The sequence below is a fragment of the Molossus molossus genome, unplaced genomic scaffold (assembly GCF_014108415.1).
Source record: "Molossus molossus isolate mMolMol1 unplaced genomic scaffold, mMolMol1.p scaffold_m16_p_1, whole genome shotgun sequence".
Classification (NCBI taxonomy): Eukaryota; Metazoa; Chordata; class Mammalia; order Chiroptera; family Molossidae; genus Molossus; species Molossus molossus.
Window position 1 is genome coordinate 111,197,336 of NW_023425344.1, and position 18,960 is coordinate 111,216,295.

At 37.1% G+C, this 18,960-nt stretch overlaps 1 protein-coding gene across 3 annotated transcripts in view; it reads left to right on the forward strand.

The window, feature by feature from the left end:
* Window positions 1–18,960, forward strand: part of TRDMT1 (tRNA aspartic acid methyltransferase 1) — a 74,393-nt gene that overhangs the window by 40,797 nt on the left and 14,636 nt on the right. For all 3 annotated transcript variants that reach the window (XM_036251834.1, XM_036251841.1, XM_036251826.1), the window contains 5 exons: window positions 12,786–12,862; window positions 15,006–15,077; window positions 15,692–15,757; window positions 16,986–17,055; window positions 18,353–18,436. In XM_036251834.1, the coding sequence (XP_036107727.1) occupies window positions 12,825–12,862; window positions 15,006–15,077; window positions 15,692–15,757; window positions 16,986–17,055; window positions 18,353–18,436 (330 nt within the window). In that variant the 5' untranslated portion in view covers window positions 12,786–12,824. The remainder of the gene's footprint in view (window positions 1–12,785; window positions 12,863–15,005; window positions 15,078–15,691; window positions 15,758–16,985; window positions 17,056–18,352; window positions 18,437–18,960) is intronic.

Below are 18,960 nucleotides of genomic sequence, written 5' to 3' on the forward strand. Positions count from 1 at the left end.
TCTCTGTGAGCATATAGTGTTATTGTGATTTTTTTTTTGTGGTATTGTGAGTTTAGTTTGTATTTTTCTGATGATGAACAATGTTGAATATCTTTTTATATGCTTATTGGCCATATCTATGTCTTCTGTGATGAATTTTTTTGCCCTATTTTTATTATTTGTTACATTTGTATTATTTAAGAGTTGTTTACATTTTCTGAATTCAAGTTATTTATTAGAAATATGTATAACCCTGGTTGGTGTGGCTCAGTGGTAAGAGCATCACCCATGGACCAAAGAGTTCTGGGTTCAATTCCAGCCAAGGGCATATATCTCGGTTGCGGTTCATCCCTGGCCCTGGTTGGGGTTGTGCAGGTGGCAAGCAATCAACATGTCTCTCTCTCTCTTTTTCCCTCTCTCCCTCCAGCTCTATCTGAAGATTAATGTAAAAATGTCCTCGGGTGAGGATAAGAAAAAGAAAGAAAGAAATATGTATAACAAGTATTTTCTCCACTTTTGTAACATGTTTTTTAATTTTCCTTAACTGTGTTCATCAAAATGCAAAAGTCATTTATTACTTTTTTCTTTAATGGGAAACTTTTTGTGTCCGAAAAAAATCTTTGTTTACTCCATTTTTCCCTGTTTTCTTCTGAAGTCTACTTTTTCTGATATTAACAAACCACTTCTGCTTTCTTATGATTAGTGTCTGTGTGTATATATCTTTCCATGCTTTTAATTTTATCTTATCTGTGTCCTTTTATTGAAATTAGATTTACTATAAACATCATACAGTTCAGTTTTGATTTTTTACTTGTCGAATCTCTGCCTTTTAATTGGAGTGTTTGTACCATTTACTTTTAGTCTTATTGGGCTTAATTCTATTACATTGTCATTTGTTTTCTATTTTTCTAATCTTTTATTTTAATCATTTTACCCTCTTTTTCTGACTTCCTTTTGAATTTTTAATATTTCATCATTCTCCACTCTTGGCTTACAGGTGTATCCAATTATATATCTGTTTTTATTTTCTTAGTAGTTCTTCTAGGGTTTCCAATATGCATCTTTAATTTATGGGAACCTGCCTTCAAATATCATTATAATACATCATGTATGAAGTACAACAGTGTACTTTCATTTCACCCTCCTGTCTGTTTCGCTGTTACTATCATGCATTTTACTGCTACAGGTGTTACACATCCCAGAATATGTTGTTGTTGTTGTTTTTGGATTAAGTAATCAAATATTTATTGAAAGGTTTAAAAAAAGACAGGAAATATTTTATATTACATGCTATATTTTCTGCACCTTTCATTCTTTTTATTTATTTATTTATTTTTTAACTCACATTAGTTGTCTGCATGTTTCTCTTACCCTCTAGATTGTACACTCTTTGAGAGCAAGAGTCTTTTTTTAATTTTTGTTTTTCGTAATTGATTTTTAGAGAGAAAGGGAGAGGTAGAGAGAGATAGAAACATTGATGAGAACAAGTCTTTTTACTCTTATATACATGGCAGCACATTACACAGTTCTTTGCTCATCACAGGCACATCCTTTAGGTTTTTGAGTAAATAAATGATTGAACAAAATTTAACAATATAACACAAAATCCAGAATATTTTCCTCTGCCATCTTCTGCCTGAAACCTTGTACTAGTTATAACTAACTTGTAAATGGCCAAGTCTTTCCAGGTGCTGATTTTTCTCCCACCAGTTTAACAGTACCCAAGGTGACCTCAGGGGAGGGAGGAAGAAGAAATGGCCTGAAGTCTCTACTTCCCTAGCTAGGACTAGAACCGCAACCCCAGCAATGACCAGGACACAGCTTTGCCTTAAGATCAGCACACACCTCACTGACTCACTGGAGGCACTCGTGACATCTCTCAACTGATGGTCAGATTCTGGACATCAGTTTTGGCTCCAAGGTGCTTTCTTGATACTTCATACCTTGCAGATTTCTCTGAACTTAACTTCTAGACTTTTAAGAGGCAGTTGCAGCATCTCCCTGATTTGACAAGTCCTAGGTTTTGCTCCAAAATCCATACTCTTACCAACTAGCTGTCTGCTGCCTCACTGAGCCCCATGTCCTGGATCCTTCAAAGCACCCTCGTGCCAGGTGCCAGTGTCCTTTCATTCTTTTTAAATGAAAGTTTTCATGTGACATTCTCTTTTTTCTTCCTGAAAAACCTCCATTAGAATCTCCTGTCATGGACATTTAGCAGGTGACAAATGATCTCGTCTCTTTTTGTGTAGAAATGTATTTTGTCTCCATTGCGAAATATAATTTTTATTTACTCCTTGGTTGCACTGTTGTTGTTGTTTTTCAGACCTTTTCATAGCATTCTATGAATTTTAAAAATTTCAGCAGTTTTCATTGTTATCTGGTTTACTTAATTTCTGACTAGAAGTCTATAATATTTTTATTTCTCCTAATGTAGTGTTTATTTCTCTGGCTACAATTAATATTTTGTCTCTATCACTTGTTTTCATGAATTTCATTTTGATGATGTTCTTCATATAATTTTCTTTATGCATACTGCATGGATCTTGTACTTTTCTTGTTTCTGGTTTTCATCAAATTTGTGAAGGTTTTGGCTATTATAGCTTCAAATATTTTCTCTGTCCCCTATCTTCACTTACCTCTGATTTTATATGTGTGTTTCTATGTGTTTGTGTGTGTGTGTATACATATATATACACACACACATATATATTTCCTTCATATTGTTCTTTTGGAAGCATATTGTATTGCTGTATCTTCAGGGTTTTGTGTGTTTTCTTTCATTGCGTAATTTTTCATTTCAGTTACTTTTTCATTTTTAGAAGTTTCAATTAATTCTTTTTTGTATTTTCAATTTTTCTCCTCATGTTTTTTTTCCTTTAGGTCTTTGAACAAATTGATGATATTGATAATGACTGTTTTATATTATTTTGTTTCTCTTTTTTAAATCCTCACCCAAGGATATTTTTTTATTTTATCTTCAGATAGAGTGGGAGGGAAGGAGAGAGAGATGGAGAGAGAGAGAAAAAACATCAATGTGAGAGGGACACATCGACTGGTTGCCTCTTGCATGACCCCGACCAGGGCTGGGGACGAACCACAACTGAGGTACGTGCCCTTGACTGGAATCGACTCTCTTTAGTCTGCGGGCCGATGCTTTAACCACTGAGCCAAACTGGCCAGGGCAATAATGACTGTTTTAAAATCTTGGCTAATTCCATCATCTCTCTCATTGCTGGGTCCTTTTCTGTTGATAGATTCCACCCCATATTTGAAAAAGGATAGAAAGTTAATTGAGAATTTAGGAGTAATGAGAGGCTTTAGGGATTTTAAATTTTATGAAACAACATATACTCATCATTTGAACATTTGCTTTATGCAAGGCATTCAGCTTCTCAAGGGAAGTCAAATATGACTAAAATACAGTCTTTTCCTTTAAGAACTTATTATTTAGTACAGAAGTTGGATTTATAAACTATTTTCTTTGGGACAGCTGAATGTGGCATAGAAAATAGATTTCCTGCCCAGCCAGTGTGGCTCAGTGGTTGAATGTCGACCCATGCACCGAGAGGTTGCTGGTTCGATTCCCGGTCAGGGCACATGCTTAGGTTGTGGGCCCGATCCCCAGTGGGGGGCTGTATGAGGTGGCCAATTGCTCTCTCTCATCAATGTTTCTATCTCTTCCTCTCCCTTCCTCTCTCTCTAAAATCAATAAAGAAAAAAAATTTTTTTAATAAAATGCATTTCTCTCTCCAAAACTCCAATTCTTTCCTAATAGAAATAAGAAAAGAAGAGAAAAGAGGAAATGGAAAATTATTATTAATTAAAATAGTATTTAATGCCAAAATAAAAAACTATGAAGAGTAGTGTTAATGCAGTGGAGTTGAGACAAAATTGACTGAGGATGGCAAAATTGCATGTAAACTTTGACATAGTTTGTAAATAAATTAAACGGGAAAGAATGACAAGGGTGAAGACAAAAATACCCAGCAAGTGTTTGTTCAAAATAAGGAGAAGAGATGTTTAAACTTTTAAATAATTAGTCTGAAAGGGTCACTGCAACCTCTGCAGGCTCTCTGCCTGTCCTGAATGTGAGAACATGGATTAGGGACAGAGACATGCTCCTAGGTTAAAGGACACTGCAGGTTCTTCCTAGGAACAGTGTGGCCACCTGAAATTGAGCTGAATGGAAGTCCCACAACTACGAAATTAAAGAAGATGCTGCATGGAAACTGGCTCCAGCATGGGGAAGGCAGCTTGAAAGGCACCAGAGACATACAGGGAAGAACTGAGCTGTTTGGCACAGGGGTGAGAGCTGGAGAGGGGGCTTTCCCCCTGACAAACGTGCTGGAGGAGGCCGTTTTTCCTTTGGTGAGCCCTTCCCCCACAGGGCAGGCAGACGGCCGCCATATCTGGGACTCTGGCAACCTAGTTTATACTGTTTGGTCCACCCTGGTGATTTTCTGAGGCCCCACTCCACCTACCTTTCAGGCCCACCCAAGCTGTTTTCAATGACTTATCATAGGAATGGCCCGTCTTGGCTCCTGTTTCAGAAATTCTCTCAAAAAAGCAGCATCTGGCCTCAGCAAGCTCCATACCTCTCACTAAGTGGCCCCAGGCCTGGCACTAGAAGCAGCCATCCTTGATTCACAGCTTGGTTTTGCTTGGGCACCTCTAAGCCCAGCACAGGAAGCAGCCATCTTTAGGTCACATTGTAGCTTATGCCTATGGCCCCAAGTAGAATACAGGCAGTGGCTGACCTTGCCCCAGAGCCAGCATATCCAGTGGACAGCTTCAGAACGTGGCGAAGCACCACCACCCAACCACATGCACAAGCGATATGCTCAAAGATTAGACTCAGTGGGTACCAGAGCCCTGATGAAGTAAGTCTTGCTCTGTGTGGTGGGCCCCTGTACAGCTGGTCCTCCAAGGTAGTCAGAGGTCAGTGGTCAGTGGCCACAGCCAGTCCTTGCAGCTGATCAACCTGAGTAAATCCCATTGACATGCCAACAGCAATCAGGACTCAATTACAAGAGAAGGGTGTACAGTCCACACAAGGGTGCACCTTGAGGGCCCAGCTGGGGTGATTAGGGACTGGACCCTGCAGGATAGCTACTACAATAGGCCACCCTAGGAAGCCTAGGAGACATAGCAACTCTACCTAATACATAGAAATAAACACAGGGAGGCAGCCAAAATGAGGAGACAAAGAAACATGTCCCAAATGAAGGAACAGAACAAAACTCCAGGAAAAGAACTAAATGAAATGGAGAAAAGCAGTCTTAACAGATGCAGAGTTCAAAACACTGCTTACAAGGATGCTCAGTGAATTTTGTGAGGGCCTTGAGCATGAAAAAGGACCAGTCAGAAATGAAGGGTGCACAGTCAGAAATGAGGGATGCACTAACTGAAATAAAGAATAATTTACAGAGAGCCAATGGCAGAGTAGGTAAAGCCAAGAAGCAAATCATTGATTTGTATATAAGGAAGCAAAACACACCCAATCAGAACAGCAAAAATAAAAAAGAATCCAAAAAAATGAGGATAGTGTAAGGAGCCTCTGGGACAACTTCAAGTGTACCAACATTTGCGGCATGGGGTGCCAGAAGGAGAAAGGAGAGAGCAAGAAATTGAAAACCTTTTTGAAGAAATACTGTTAGAAAACTTCCCTAACTTGGTGAAGGAAACAGACATACAAGTTCAGGAAGCACAGAGAGTCCCAAACAAGATGAACCCCCAGAGGCCCACACCAAGACACATCACAATAAAAATGCAAAGGTTCAAGACAAAGAGAGAATCTTAAAAGCAACAAGAGGAAAGCAGTTAGTTACCTACAAGGGAGTTCCCATAAGACTGTCAGCTGATTTCTCAAAAGAAAGTTTGCAGGACAGAAAAGAGTGGCAAGAAATATTCAGAGTGATAAAAGGAAGAACCTATAATCAAGATTCTCTATCCTGCAAAGCTATCATTTGGAATCAATGGACATATCAAGAGTTTCCCAGACAGGAAAAAACTAAAGGATTTAATCACCACCAAACCAGTATTATATGAAATATTAAAGGGTCTTCTTGAAGAAAATAATATATATATATGAACAATAAAATGGCAATAAATACATATCTATCAACAATTGGATCTATAAACAAAATGAACAAGCAGAACAGAAACAGACTCATAGATACAGAGAACATTCTGTTGGTTTCCAGATGGGGGAATGGGTGAAGAAGGTGAAGGGATTAAGATGTACAGATTGGTTGTTAGACCTCAAAGGGAAGGGGGAGTTGGGGTGGGAAGAGATAAACCAAAGAAATTACATGTGTAACCAATGGACACTGACAATAGTGTGGGAAAAGGCAGGAGGGAGATGGGAGTGGGGAGGAGGGGGGTCTTTAGGGGAAAAAAAAGGGGCATCTAATACATTCAATAATAAAGATAAGTTTAAAAATGAATAATAATTAGGAACCAGTTTTAGACTGTACTAAGATAGTATTTTTTACTATCATAAAAAAAGCAGAATGTACAACAGAAAAATTATGTTAAGAAGAAGAAGAAAATTTCAAACATGTCTCTGGGAGCTTGAAGCATTAAAATAAAACATATCTTCAAAACAAGAACTCAAATATATATACTTGAGGATTTAATCTAAATATATATATAACAGTTCAAAAAGCAATAAGACAACAGTAGAACTTGAGAAGTTTTAGTGGTCTGGAAAAAAAAAACAAAAAAAATGAAATGATTATAGAAATAAAAGTCATGGCAGAGTAGAAAAAAGAATGGATGTTGAGAAAAATAAAGCAAAGTAAAATAGAAAAGAATACAGATCAGAATGTTTCAGAATAAATGATAACTATTAAAGACAAAAATGATCCATAATAAACATAATTAGTGCCCTGAAGATAATAGAACGAATGGAAGAAAAATATTAACAGAAATAGATGAAAAAATTCCTAAAATAAAAACCTACAACAACTCATTAACTAAAGCATCCACAACCCTTTACTGGAAAAAAAAAAGGCTCAGTCATTTAATCTAACTAAGCAAGAGATGAATCGAAGTAGAAAACCCAGAAATGAAGCTGCCTTGAGAGGAAAGAAACTACAGTTAGAAAACAGGGTGAATATATGAACCCTTTCAACGTAGAAATATGATATAATTGGAGTACGAAAGGAGAATGAGACTCAAAAACTATGTCTATTTCTTGAAAGGAAAATGAAGCTGTAGATTTTTAGGACAGTATTTAATGTTATTGTAAAGAGCCCAGCTAAGCCGGGAAAGTTGACTGAGCAGTCAGAGGTTTGAGGAGCTGATTAAAGCAACAAGGCACAATGAAAGAGGGAAGCCTTAATCACGTGCTGTGGTGATAAAAGCAAGTCTCTCACAAAGCAAAGAAAACTCAGGCACCTCCCTCCCCCGTTTTATTTCCCCATGTGACTGCACACTGGTGGAGACTTGGTGAATTAGCACAGATGTGGGGTCCGTTCACTGTTGAGGAAACCCTTGGTGTTGGGGGAGGGTTGTGGGGTGCTAAGATAGGTGTGGAAAGTGCTGTTAGTCCAAGTGGGGAGAAGTATCTTCAAGGTTCCTCCCTCCTCCTGTAAGGAGGCTTTGGCAGAAACAGATGGCTCCTGAAGAGGACTTCTGCCCAAGGCCTCAGATAGAGACCTAGGAATGCAAATATGTGAAGAGCGTGGCTGGCCTGGGGGCCAAAGACCTTGGCTGCAACTGGCCTCAGAGACTAAGATAGCTGGCCACCACCAGGCCTGGAGCGTGAGGGCAGCTTCCCCAGGGAAGCCTTTGCCCTGCCGCACAGCCTTTGGAATTGCCTGCAGTCAGGCCTGAAAAATCACATACGGGTTTTTAACCAGGAACAGGTCTCCTCAGTTATGAAGATAACTAGTAATAAAACTAAAAGCTGTTATTTATTTAGGTAGAAAAGGAGACATATACCAGTTACCACTATATAAACTTTCTGTGAGCAGCAACCTTGCTGTATGTTCATTTTTGTATTCCCAGACCTAGCCCAGCATATAGTAGATACTCAGAAACATTAATGAATTAATTGATGAACATTGTTTAATGAACAACATATTATACCTTAAAAATGGGCAAATACCAGGCCAATGGCAACAAAGGACAAACGGGTTTCATAATTAATATAAGATGGACTTAAAGGCAAAGAAGCATTTAAGAGTCATAGAAAGTTACTTTAGAATGATTATTAGTGCAATCCTTAACAAAGATTTAATTCTCATGACTGTTCATGTACAAAATAACATCAGAGTTCACAGGGCAGGAAATAGTAGGAAATACTCAGCAAGTTTTATTGAATACCTACTATATGTCACAAAATAGGCAAACCATTTGTCATGAATATAAACAGTAAGTCTTAGTAAAATATGACCACATATGTCAGAAGCACATTAAAAGAATAATATAGCCCTGGCCGGTTTGGCTCAGCGGTTAGAGCGTCGGCCTGCGGTCCTGAGAGACCCGGGTTCGGTTCCCGCTAAGGGCACGTACTTTGGTTGCAGTTTGTCCCCGACCCTGGTTGGTCGTGCGGGTGGCAGCCACTCGATGTGTCCCTTCACGTCGATGTTTCTATCTCTCTCTTCCTCTCTCTCCCTCCCGCTCTGTCTGAACAAAAAATGGAAAAATGTCCTCGGGTGAGGATTAAAAAAAAAAAAAAAGAATAATATAGCATCACCTAAATGGATTTTGTTTTGAGAATATAAAAGTAGTTTAGTATTTAGAAATTCTATTAATATTATTGAACAACTTAATAACCGGAAAGAGCAAAACTGTATGTTAGAAAACATTTGACAAAATACAGTTTCTTCTGGTTATTGTTAATCTTTCTTAGCAAAATTAGAACAAGTGAAGATTACCACAAGACATATATGACACTGGTTTTATTTGTGCACATGCACATGTGTTTATATTTGTGTTTAAACACATACACACACACATGTACATATCTCCAAATCCAGTGGCGTGTTAAATGATAAATCTTTAAAAGAGCATTCTCATTAAAATAATGAATAAGACAAGGATTTGCACTATTAATATTGTTGTGGATATTAGCTAGTGCACTTAGACAAGAGAAGTAGTATATAAATATTAAGGAGGATTCCAAAGAATAATTGGATCTGCTTGGAAAACTCAAAATGCATTGTGCTAAAAGTAGTACAAGGAACTATTAGTGTATTTAATAGTTAACTAAAAATAGTATGAGGAACAATTGGTGCATTAATAAGGAGGCTTAGTCAGAAAGGCAAGTACCATATGATTTCACTTATATGTGGAATCTAATGAAAAAATAAACTAAGAAACAGAGTGGAGATAGACTCATGGATACAGAGAACAGACTAACAGCAGTCAGAGCGGAGAGAGCATGAGGCTGGGTGAGAAGGGTGAATGGATTAAGCAAAGAAAAAAAAGAAAGACAGACTCATGGACACAGACAACAGTATGGTGACTGCTAGAGGGAAGGGGTCGGGGGAGTGGAAGAAGGCGAAGGGGGATACATGGTGATGGAAGGAGACTTTACTTGGGCTGATAAACACACAGTTGGTTGAAGCATCATCCCATATACCAAAGTGTTGTGAGTTTGTTTCCCAGTCAGGGACATACCTAGGTTGTGGATTCAATCCCTGGTCTGGATGCATATGGGAAGCAACTGATCAATATTTCTCACATCGATGTTTTTCACTCTCTCTCTCCCTTCCTCTCACTCTCTAAAATCAATTAAAATATCCTGGGGTGAGGATTAAAAAGAAAATGTCAAATTACAGTTGACCCTTGAACAGCATGGGAGTCAGGACCCCCATGCCTCAAAAATCCACATTTAGCTTTTTTCTCCCATAGTTCCCCATTCTGTTTTGGCTGCCACAATCAGACAGCACAATGACCCTTTTTTCTTACATCTGTACTAGAACCTCAGCAGGAGAGTAATTGCTCTAGGTCTGTCAAATACATGCATCACGTACAACTTTTAACTCTCAAAAAATTAATGTCTCTCAGTACCTGTGTGGGATTAGTTCCAGGACCCCACTGTGTATACCCAAATTCCTAGATGCTTAAATGCCCTATATAAAATGGCATAGATCAGCAATTTTCAACTGGTGTGCTGCATGCAGCACAGGGGGGTGCCACAAGAATTTTTAAATATGCAATACCTAACTGTTTAGTCAGGGGCACTGACCTCTTTTCCCTTAGATTGTCAAATTTAAAAAAATGACAACAGCCAACACAACAATAGCTATCTGATGTGAATGAATCAAAATTATTACTTTTTTTCTCAGATTAGCAAAAGTATATTTTTGGATGGGCTGCAGAATTTTAGTAATTAGTTTATGTGTGCCATGAGATGAAAAAGGTTGAAAATAGCTGGCATAGAATAATACTTATGGTCAGCCCTCCACATTTATTTTTAAAAATCCATGGATGAGTGGACCCATGCAGTTCATACCCACGTTATTCAAGGGTTAACTGTATTAAGATAATTTGTGCCCCTGGCTGGTGTGGCTCAGTGGTTGAGCATCAACCCATGCATGCACCAAGAGGTCGCCGGTTTGATTCCCGGCCAGGGCACATGCCCAGGTTGTGGGCCAAATCCCCAGTGGGGGGCAAGCAGGAGGTGGCTAATCAATGTTTCTCTCTCTCTCTCTCTCTCTCTCTCCCTCTCCCTTCCTCTCTGTCTGAAGTCAATAAAGAACAGAAAAGATAATTTGTGTATCTCTATAACTTGAATCCCAATGCATTTATTGACCTAGAATGCCAGGTTAAATAAAATTGTGAGTAGTGTGATTATTTTCTACATAACTGTTCTATCATTTGGATTGTACTATAAAAAATTCACTATGTGTTTTCAAGATTCCTTTAAAATTGTAATTTCTCATGTCTAGCCATATTGAAGGCATTAACAGTTTCCTTCCTTTAGATTCTAGACATAGGATGCTCCTGATGTAGAAGATTGTTGTTTTATTTTTACTTCAGTTTTAGGAATGTAGCTTTAATCAATCCACATTTCAGTTGTGAAATCAGTAAGGTGCGTTTCACATGGCCCTGTGCTAACAGGCCATTTAGCTTGAGTGTGATGTACTAATTGTGTTTTCTAAAAAATGATTCATTTGTGATTTTCAGATTGTTTATTTATTTAGAAATAAAGGGAACTGAACCCAGGACTCTCCGGTCCACAGACTGATGCTCCATCTGCTGAGCCAAACTGGCCAGGGCCAGATTGTTTTCTTTAGAACCCAGTGTTCCAGAGGTGCCCTAGGAACTTTTCAACATTTAATTCCAATTTCATTTTGCATAGATATCTTGAACCACTTAAAAGCCAGTGAGCTAAAAATGATAGACGTGTACATTTAAACTTTTATTTATTTATTTATTTTATTTTATTTTTTATGTCCTCACCCAAGGACATTTTTCCATTTTTTGTTCAGATAGAGTGGGAGGGAGAGAGAGGAAGGGGAGAGAGAGAAACATCTACATGAAAGGAACACATCAAGTGGTTGCCACCCACACGACCAACCAGGGCCGGGGACAAACTGCAACCAAGGTACACGCCCTTAGCAGGAACCGAACCTGGGTCTCTCTGGACCGCAGGCCCGACGCTCTAACCTCTGAGCCAAACTGGCCAGGGCTACATTTAAATTTTTAATACAATAGAGACAACTAATGTGTCCCCCAGGTTAATTCAGTCTTTACAGAACTCAGAAAAAAGCTTTTCCTACTTTATTAATGTACTTAAACTTCTTAGAAGTGTGTCATAGTTAGGAACATTGTGTCTGGGCTTGTTGCTTTAACTGTCTGGTGAAGACTGCACGCTGAGAGTGCTTCCTGAGAGTGGCAAGCCCGTGACTGTGTTCCTCTGTGTTTATCTTCTGATTTATGAAACAGGAGCAAAGTAGCACATTTTCCAACTACTTAGACCAGTAAGGATTTTTTTGATTAATCTTATCTACAATTCTTTGGAAGTTCTTTGACTACGCACAACTATGAAACAATATAATAATTGTGCATAACTGAAAAACAGAACCTTTTTCCATTTGGTGGTATATTAACATAGACATACATGAAAGGGATGGTGACTGGTCAGTACATCACATTTCCTAAATAAAAAAACATTGTTGCCTTGGCCGCTTTGGCTCAGCGGTTAGAGCGTCGGCCTGCGGTCCTGAGAGACCCAGGTTCGGTTCCCGCTAAGGGCACGTACCTCGGTTGCAGTTTGTCCCCGGCCCTGGTCGGTTGTGCGGGTGGCAGCCACTCGATGTGTCCCTTTCACATCGATGTTTCTCTCTCTCTCTCTCTCTCTCTCTCTGTTCCTCTCTCTCCCCCCCACTCTACCTGAAGAAAAAATGGAAAAATGTCCTCGGGTGAGGATAAAAAAACAACAACATTGTTAGGTGTCTAAAAATGTCTTAGACCCTAGGCTGAAAATCATTAGTTATATGTTCTCCATGTTTGTCCTGGAAAACAAAAGTGTTAGACTTGCGGTGTCATGAAGGGAAGACGTGCGCAGGGTCCAGGGAAGGAGTGTCCCAGCTCTGCTTTGCCGGCTCTGGGCCTGGGGGAGTCACTTCGTTTTCCACGGCTGTGGTTCCTTCACAAGATTGCTTTGGACAGTGACTTTAACTGAAGTTGATTTGAAAAGTTGTATTGTGTTATAAAAACTTTTAGATGTTGTAAATAAAACTATTAACTGGTATAATTTCTGATATATTTAGTTGTAATTAGCATTTTTACTCCTTTCCCATTCTATACATGTTTTTACATTTCCCCCCCAATTGTTCATTCCTTAGGGCATTACATTAGAAGAGTTTGACAGATTATCTTTTAATATGATTTTAATGAGCCCTCCCTGTCAGCCATTTACAAGGTATGTATCATAAATATTTCTCGGTTGCGAAAGAGTACTTTTGAAGAACTCATTAAATCAAATCATACCATGGTTTTGAGCATGGACACTTTGAAGCTCATTAGCTGCATTTTCATATTTTTGAAATTTTTCATAAATAATTTCTTTTATCTACTCATATTTATAATCCAGTCTTAATTATAAAGGAAATAGCAATCACTGACACATGAGCAAAGTGATTTGGTCAGTAGTAGATATACAGTGACTAGACAGGACCTCTTTTACACCTAAGAAGATACAGTCATGGACCGTTTAACAATGGGGATATGTTTGGAGAAATGTGTGGCTAGACAATTTTATTATTGCACAAACATCACAGGGTGTACCTACACAAACGTAAATGGTACAGCCTGCTACACACCTAGGCTACATGATGTGGCCTATAGCTCCCAGGCTACAAACCTGTACAGCATGTTACTGCACTGAATACTGTAGAAAATTGTAACACAATGCTAAGTATTTATGTATCTAAACAGAGAAAATGTACAGTGAAAATATGGTATAAGAGATGAAAAATGGTTCAGCTGTATTGGGTATTTACCATGAATGGAACTTGCAGGACAGGAAGTTGCTCTGGATGACTCCTTTGAGTGAGTGCCGAGTGAAAGTGAAGGCCTGGGACATGACTGTACATACTGTAGGCTTTATACACACTGTCCACTAAGGCTGCACTAAATTTCTAAGACAACATGAGATTAAATCAAACAAGACAAAATGAGGCAATCAAGAGACATGGTGAAAATGATATATATGTCTGTTGCCAGTGTAACCTGGCACACTGTTTTACAGCAACTTATTTTAATCAATAGAAAGAGGACACTCTAAGATAATGATAAAAAGTATAGTATAGTAAATACATAAACCATTATTTAAGCAACATAGTTGATTATTAGATTATTATCATTATCAAGTACTATACATAATTATTTGTGCTGTGCTTTCATAGGACTGACAGCAGAGCAGGTTCATTTATGCCTGTATCACCACAGACACGTGAATAATGCATTGCACTACATGGCGTTATTGCACTACAGGCTACAATGTCCCTAGGCAATAGGAAGTTTTCAGCTCCATTATATAGTCTTACAATGATGGCAGCAGTAACTGGTTCTGTAGCACTGATATCATTTAGAATTGCTGAAAGGAAAGGGCCAGAATTGAGAAGAACCAGGATTTCTGAGGAATCTGGTCAAGTCTGCTCTAATCTCCCGTCTGACCTCGGGTCCTCTGATGGTTTTGGCCCTGCTGTCAGGTATGAATGAGGAAACTGATCCATGATATTAAGTTACTCATTTAAACCTATTAAGCTAGTAAGTTGCAAGGTCCTCTGTTTGCACACATGAGGCCCAATCCAAGTCTTCCTTTGTGCTTCATAATTTGAATCTCTATTTTTTTTTTTAATTTTTCAATTACAGTTGACATTCAGTATTATTTTACATTAGTTTCAGGTATACAGCATAGTGATCAGTTAATTATATTGACTTTTATTTGTAAAAAATAACTGCTAGTCCAGATACTGCCTATTTATGTGACCTGTTTTGACCTACTTAGTGTAACCAAGTTGCAATTCCTGCTTGTAGAATCAAGCCTTCAGCTTGTTTCTCTTTTTTACATTGGACAAGACTGTCTTAGTCTTACCTACTACTTGGATTGTTTAGGTGGTGATAAGTCATCAGTGCCATCAGCTCTACTTCACCACCCTATCCAACCAGCTCATTCATTGGAGCTTTTGTTGTGTCATCTAGGACAGAGCAAACAGTGAAATTGTGTGTGTGTGTGCGTGTGTGTGTGTATCTTTCCTAATCCAAGTTATTTTAAGAGGGTAGTTGATTTTATTCTTCGTTGACTTCATGTTGTTCTTTGCCTCATGTAAGTTATTTGGCATATTGTTTTGTAAAAGTAATTTTTAAGTGTGTTTATTTTTTAAGTGTGGCTTTTTAAAAAAATTAAATGAGTAAATGCATTTTGTTCTCTGTAACAACAAAGATGATCATATTTTCAGTGAAGACCAACTGGAAATTCATTTTTAAAAATTTTTTAAGTGATTTGATATTTTTACATAAGATTCTTAATAAACTTATTTGTGCTTTCTCAATCCCTTTAGAATTGGTGTACAAGGTGATGTGACTGATCCAAGGACAAATAGCTTCTTATATATTCTAGATATTCTCCCAAGGTAAAACCTTAGATTCCTGTAAAATCTTACCTTAAATGTAAAACTTTGGAACTGGAAGAATATGATGTTGGTTTTTTTATAGAGATTAGAAGTTTATACATGCTGCTTATAGATACTGTGCATGTCATTTATCTTCTTCTAGTATGACTAATAGAATAACTGCAAATGTTTGCTGATTCCATAGTTGCCACTACAGTGACTGATGGGGAATTACAGCCTAGTAGCTAAATTCTATTGCCTCTGCTCATAATACTAATGCAGATGAAGCTTATGTTAGTGAATGCTATTGCCCATGGCCTGGAAGCCTGTGCTAGCCCTGTGTACATGGCAGCCCTTTGAGCTGCAGTTCAGAGGCTCTGTGTGAACCCATGTTTTGAGATAAACTCAATGGGAATTAACATTTCAGATGTTAACTTTATCAGGTGTACCACGATTATGGGAGAAAATAAAATGAGTTGTCTTCATCCCTTATAAAATTCTTTTATAAAAAAAGAGAGTTCAGAAAATTACTTACCTTCTTTTTTCCACATGTAAGGGATGTCTTTATTTCTTTCTTCATAGCAGTGAGATTTTTTTGAATTCCATTTGTTTTGTTTTTGTATTTTTTTTTTTAGATTACAAAAATTACCGAAGTATATTATTCTAGAAAATGTTAAAGGTTTTGAAGTATCTTCTACAAGGTAAAACATGTATTGTCTTGTGTTCATCTTAGACATAGTATATTTTATAGTAGGAGCTATTGTGAAATAAAGATCTTAAAAATAAACACGTACATTCTGACATTTTATATATGTTATATATTTTATTCATTAATACTGATTTTGGCCAATTAATAATGTAAAGCCTCACAAGGTTAAGATAAACTGATTCTCTCTGTTCTGATGTTTGAATTTTTCCAGATTTAGCAATTTTGATGAGAAGGGTATTTCTCATTTTAGCTGCTTATATTGGTACCTATTTCTTTAGAAGTAGAAATGTTTTCAGTAAGAATTGTCCCTTAAGACCCATCCATGTTGTTGCAAATGACAGTATGTTATCTTTTCTTGTGACTGAGCAGTGTTCCATTTTATATATGTACCACATCTTCTTTATCCAATCATCTGTTGAAGAATCATGAGAATATCATGTTAAGCCAAATAAGTCAGACAGAAAAAGTTAAGAACCATATGATTTCACTCATATGTGGGATATAAAACTGAAAGCAACAAATGAACAGACAAGAAAAGCAAACAAATAAGAACTCATAGACACAGACAACAGTATGGTGGTTACCAGAAGGGGGTGTGGTAAAGGGCAAAGGGGGCCAAATATGTGGTGACAGAAGGAGGCTTGACTGTGGGTGGTGGGCACACAATGCAATCGTATGGTATAGAATTGTACACTTGAAACCTATATAATTTTATTAACAAATGTCACCGCAATAAATTTAATTAAGAAAGAAAAAAAAAAAAGAATTGGTCCTGTGAACAGGCTTTTTCTGTCATTCAGTTAGAAGAAGCAAGCCCAGTAAGGGGCCCTTTCAGATGGTAGCCCAGCTGGAGAGAAAGCATGCACATTTTTTATTTTGCTGCTGTCTTTAACAGTGTTTCCTCATCTGATTTACTACAGATAATTCCAGTTCCCATAGCAAATTTATCATCAGTAGATTAGCAATTCTGTCTCTCACATGTTTGTGTAAATTATCTGATAGCTTTATAATAAAAATTATCTTTTTTTTTTTTTTTGAGAAATATAATTTCTCAAGTACTGTACTTAATAAAGACCTAAGATTATTCTCCTTCTAAACAACTTGATGGAGTTACAGTTTTCACTTAAAATGAAGTTTTATGTATAATATTTTATATAAGAACCTCATTTCCAATTTTAAGTTGAAAGCTTTTCTTTTTTCTTTTACTTTTGTCTTTTCAGAGACCTGTTAATAAAAACAATAGAAAACTGTGGCTTTCAGTACCAAGAATTCCTATTATCACCAACCTCTGTAGGTACCGCAATTATAAACTCTTATATAAATTTTCTCAAAGGGAATTTGAATCAGTAAGAAGAATGGACCTATTTCGATAATATTATAGGTAAATCTTAAAATTGCTTCAGACATGGGTTTTACATTCATTTATACATATTTTATGAAAAATACATACCTTGAAGCTCAGAGAGAATATATTTTTCTTTCTACACAGAAAAAAAATGATAGTATGTTTTGAAAATATGTGACATATGGTATTTCCAACCTATGTATGCTGTATTGTAGTAATGCTTCAAAATAATCCAAAATTAAAGGAACATATGATAATTTTTTAATTCCTTTTTTGGGGGGCATACCATTAAAATGCAAACATTGCTTCTATTTCATGGGTAAGAAATTGATTATAAAAATTTGGCAGATCTTTGCTATTACAAGTGTCACTATTTTCCTTTTGTCTTTCTGTTTGTTAGCCTATTGCTATCTTTTTCTATTTTATAGTTCTTTGCCCTAAAATCAAAAGAAAACGCATTTCAAAAATTAGATGTCCATGTTTTTGTCTTCATTTTTGTTGTTATTGAACTTAAGTATATCCTAAGACTGCAAAGCAAGTACATTAAAAAAAACAACAGAAAAAAACAACTTATCATTCACAGTGACTGCTTTATAGGATCAGAGTTTATGGTCAAGTATATATTCAATTCATATTGCAAGGGGGAAAAATAGATGCTATAGATAATAAGGGGATTGTAACCTCTATGCATCTTACTCATTTCAGTTGTTCATTTATTCAACAAATCTTTATTGTGTGAACACTTACTTTGCACATGGAACCGTCTTTCATGGAGTGTATAATCTAATGTTATACTTTAACACCGATAAAAAAAATTTGATGTCCAACTGTGGAAATTGGCAATGCATCTGATTTCTAATTTTATTTAATATGTAGTGCCTTTTAACTTTAAAATTCAATGAATCCTGTTTTTTTAATAAAATGAGGTAATAAATAGCCAAGAATAGCTATATTTTATTTATTTTATAGTTACTGTATTATCAATAATGAATATATAAATGTCAGTATAACTTCTTACCTGAGAAATATAAAATGAAAGTGACTCATAGACATATGCTTTATCAGGTTCAATCTTTACTTCATTCAGAATAAAAGTACAAAGCAGCAAGTTAAAGGGTTTAAGAATTTGCTCAAAGTAGTCTTCTGCAACTCAGTAATTTTTTATGGCAGAGGCTAAATGTATACCTTTATGAGTTCCCTTACTAGGTGCTAACAATTGATACAGATCTCTCTAATTTTCAGCTTGGCATTCCAAATTCAAGGCTACGGTATTTCCTTACTGCAAAGCTTCAGTCAGAACCATTGCCTTTTCAAGCCCCTGGTCAGGTATTATTGTTGTTGTTATCATCATCATGATTAGTTATGCAATGTAAATGTATCTCAGTCTGCTCATTTATTTCAAGAATCACTTTGTGGAGGTTTATATGTCTCTTATTGAGCCTATACTACAGACCATGCCCCAGGTCTATCCCTTAGGCCTTTTCTTCTCCTGGTGCTACTTTTATTGCTTTAATCAAAACAAAAATTTTTCTTTTACCATTAGAAAAAAAATGAGTTATGCCCTGGCCAGTTTGGCTCGGCGGTTAGAGCATCGGCCTGCGGTCCAGAGAGACCTGGGTTCGGTTCCCGCTAAGGGCACGTACCTCAGTTGCAGTTTGTCCCCGGCCCTGGTTGGTCGTGCGGGTGGCAGCCACTCGATGTGTCCCTTTCACATAGATGTTTCTCTCTCTCTCTCTCCCTCCCGCTATATCTGAACAAAAAAAATGGAAAAAGATGCCCCCTCGTGTGAGGATAAAAAATAAATAAATATTTTTAAAAAGTTAAAAGAAATTACAATTATTACTGTTACC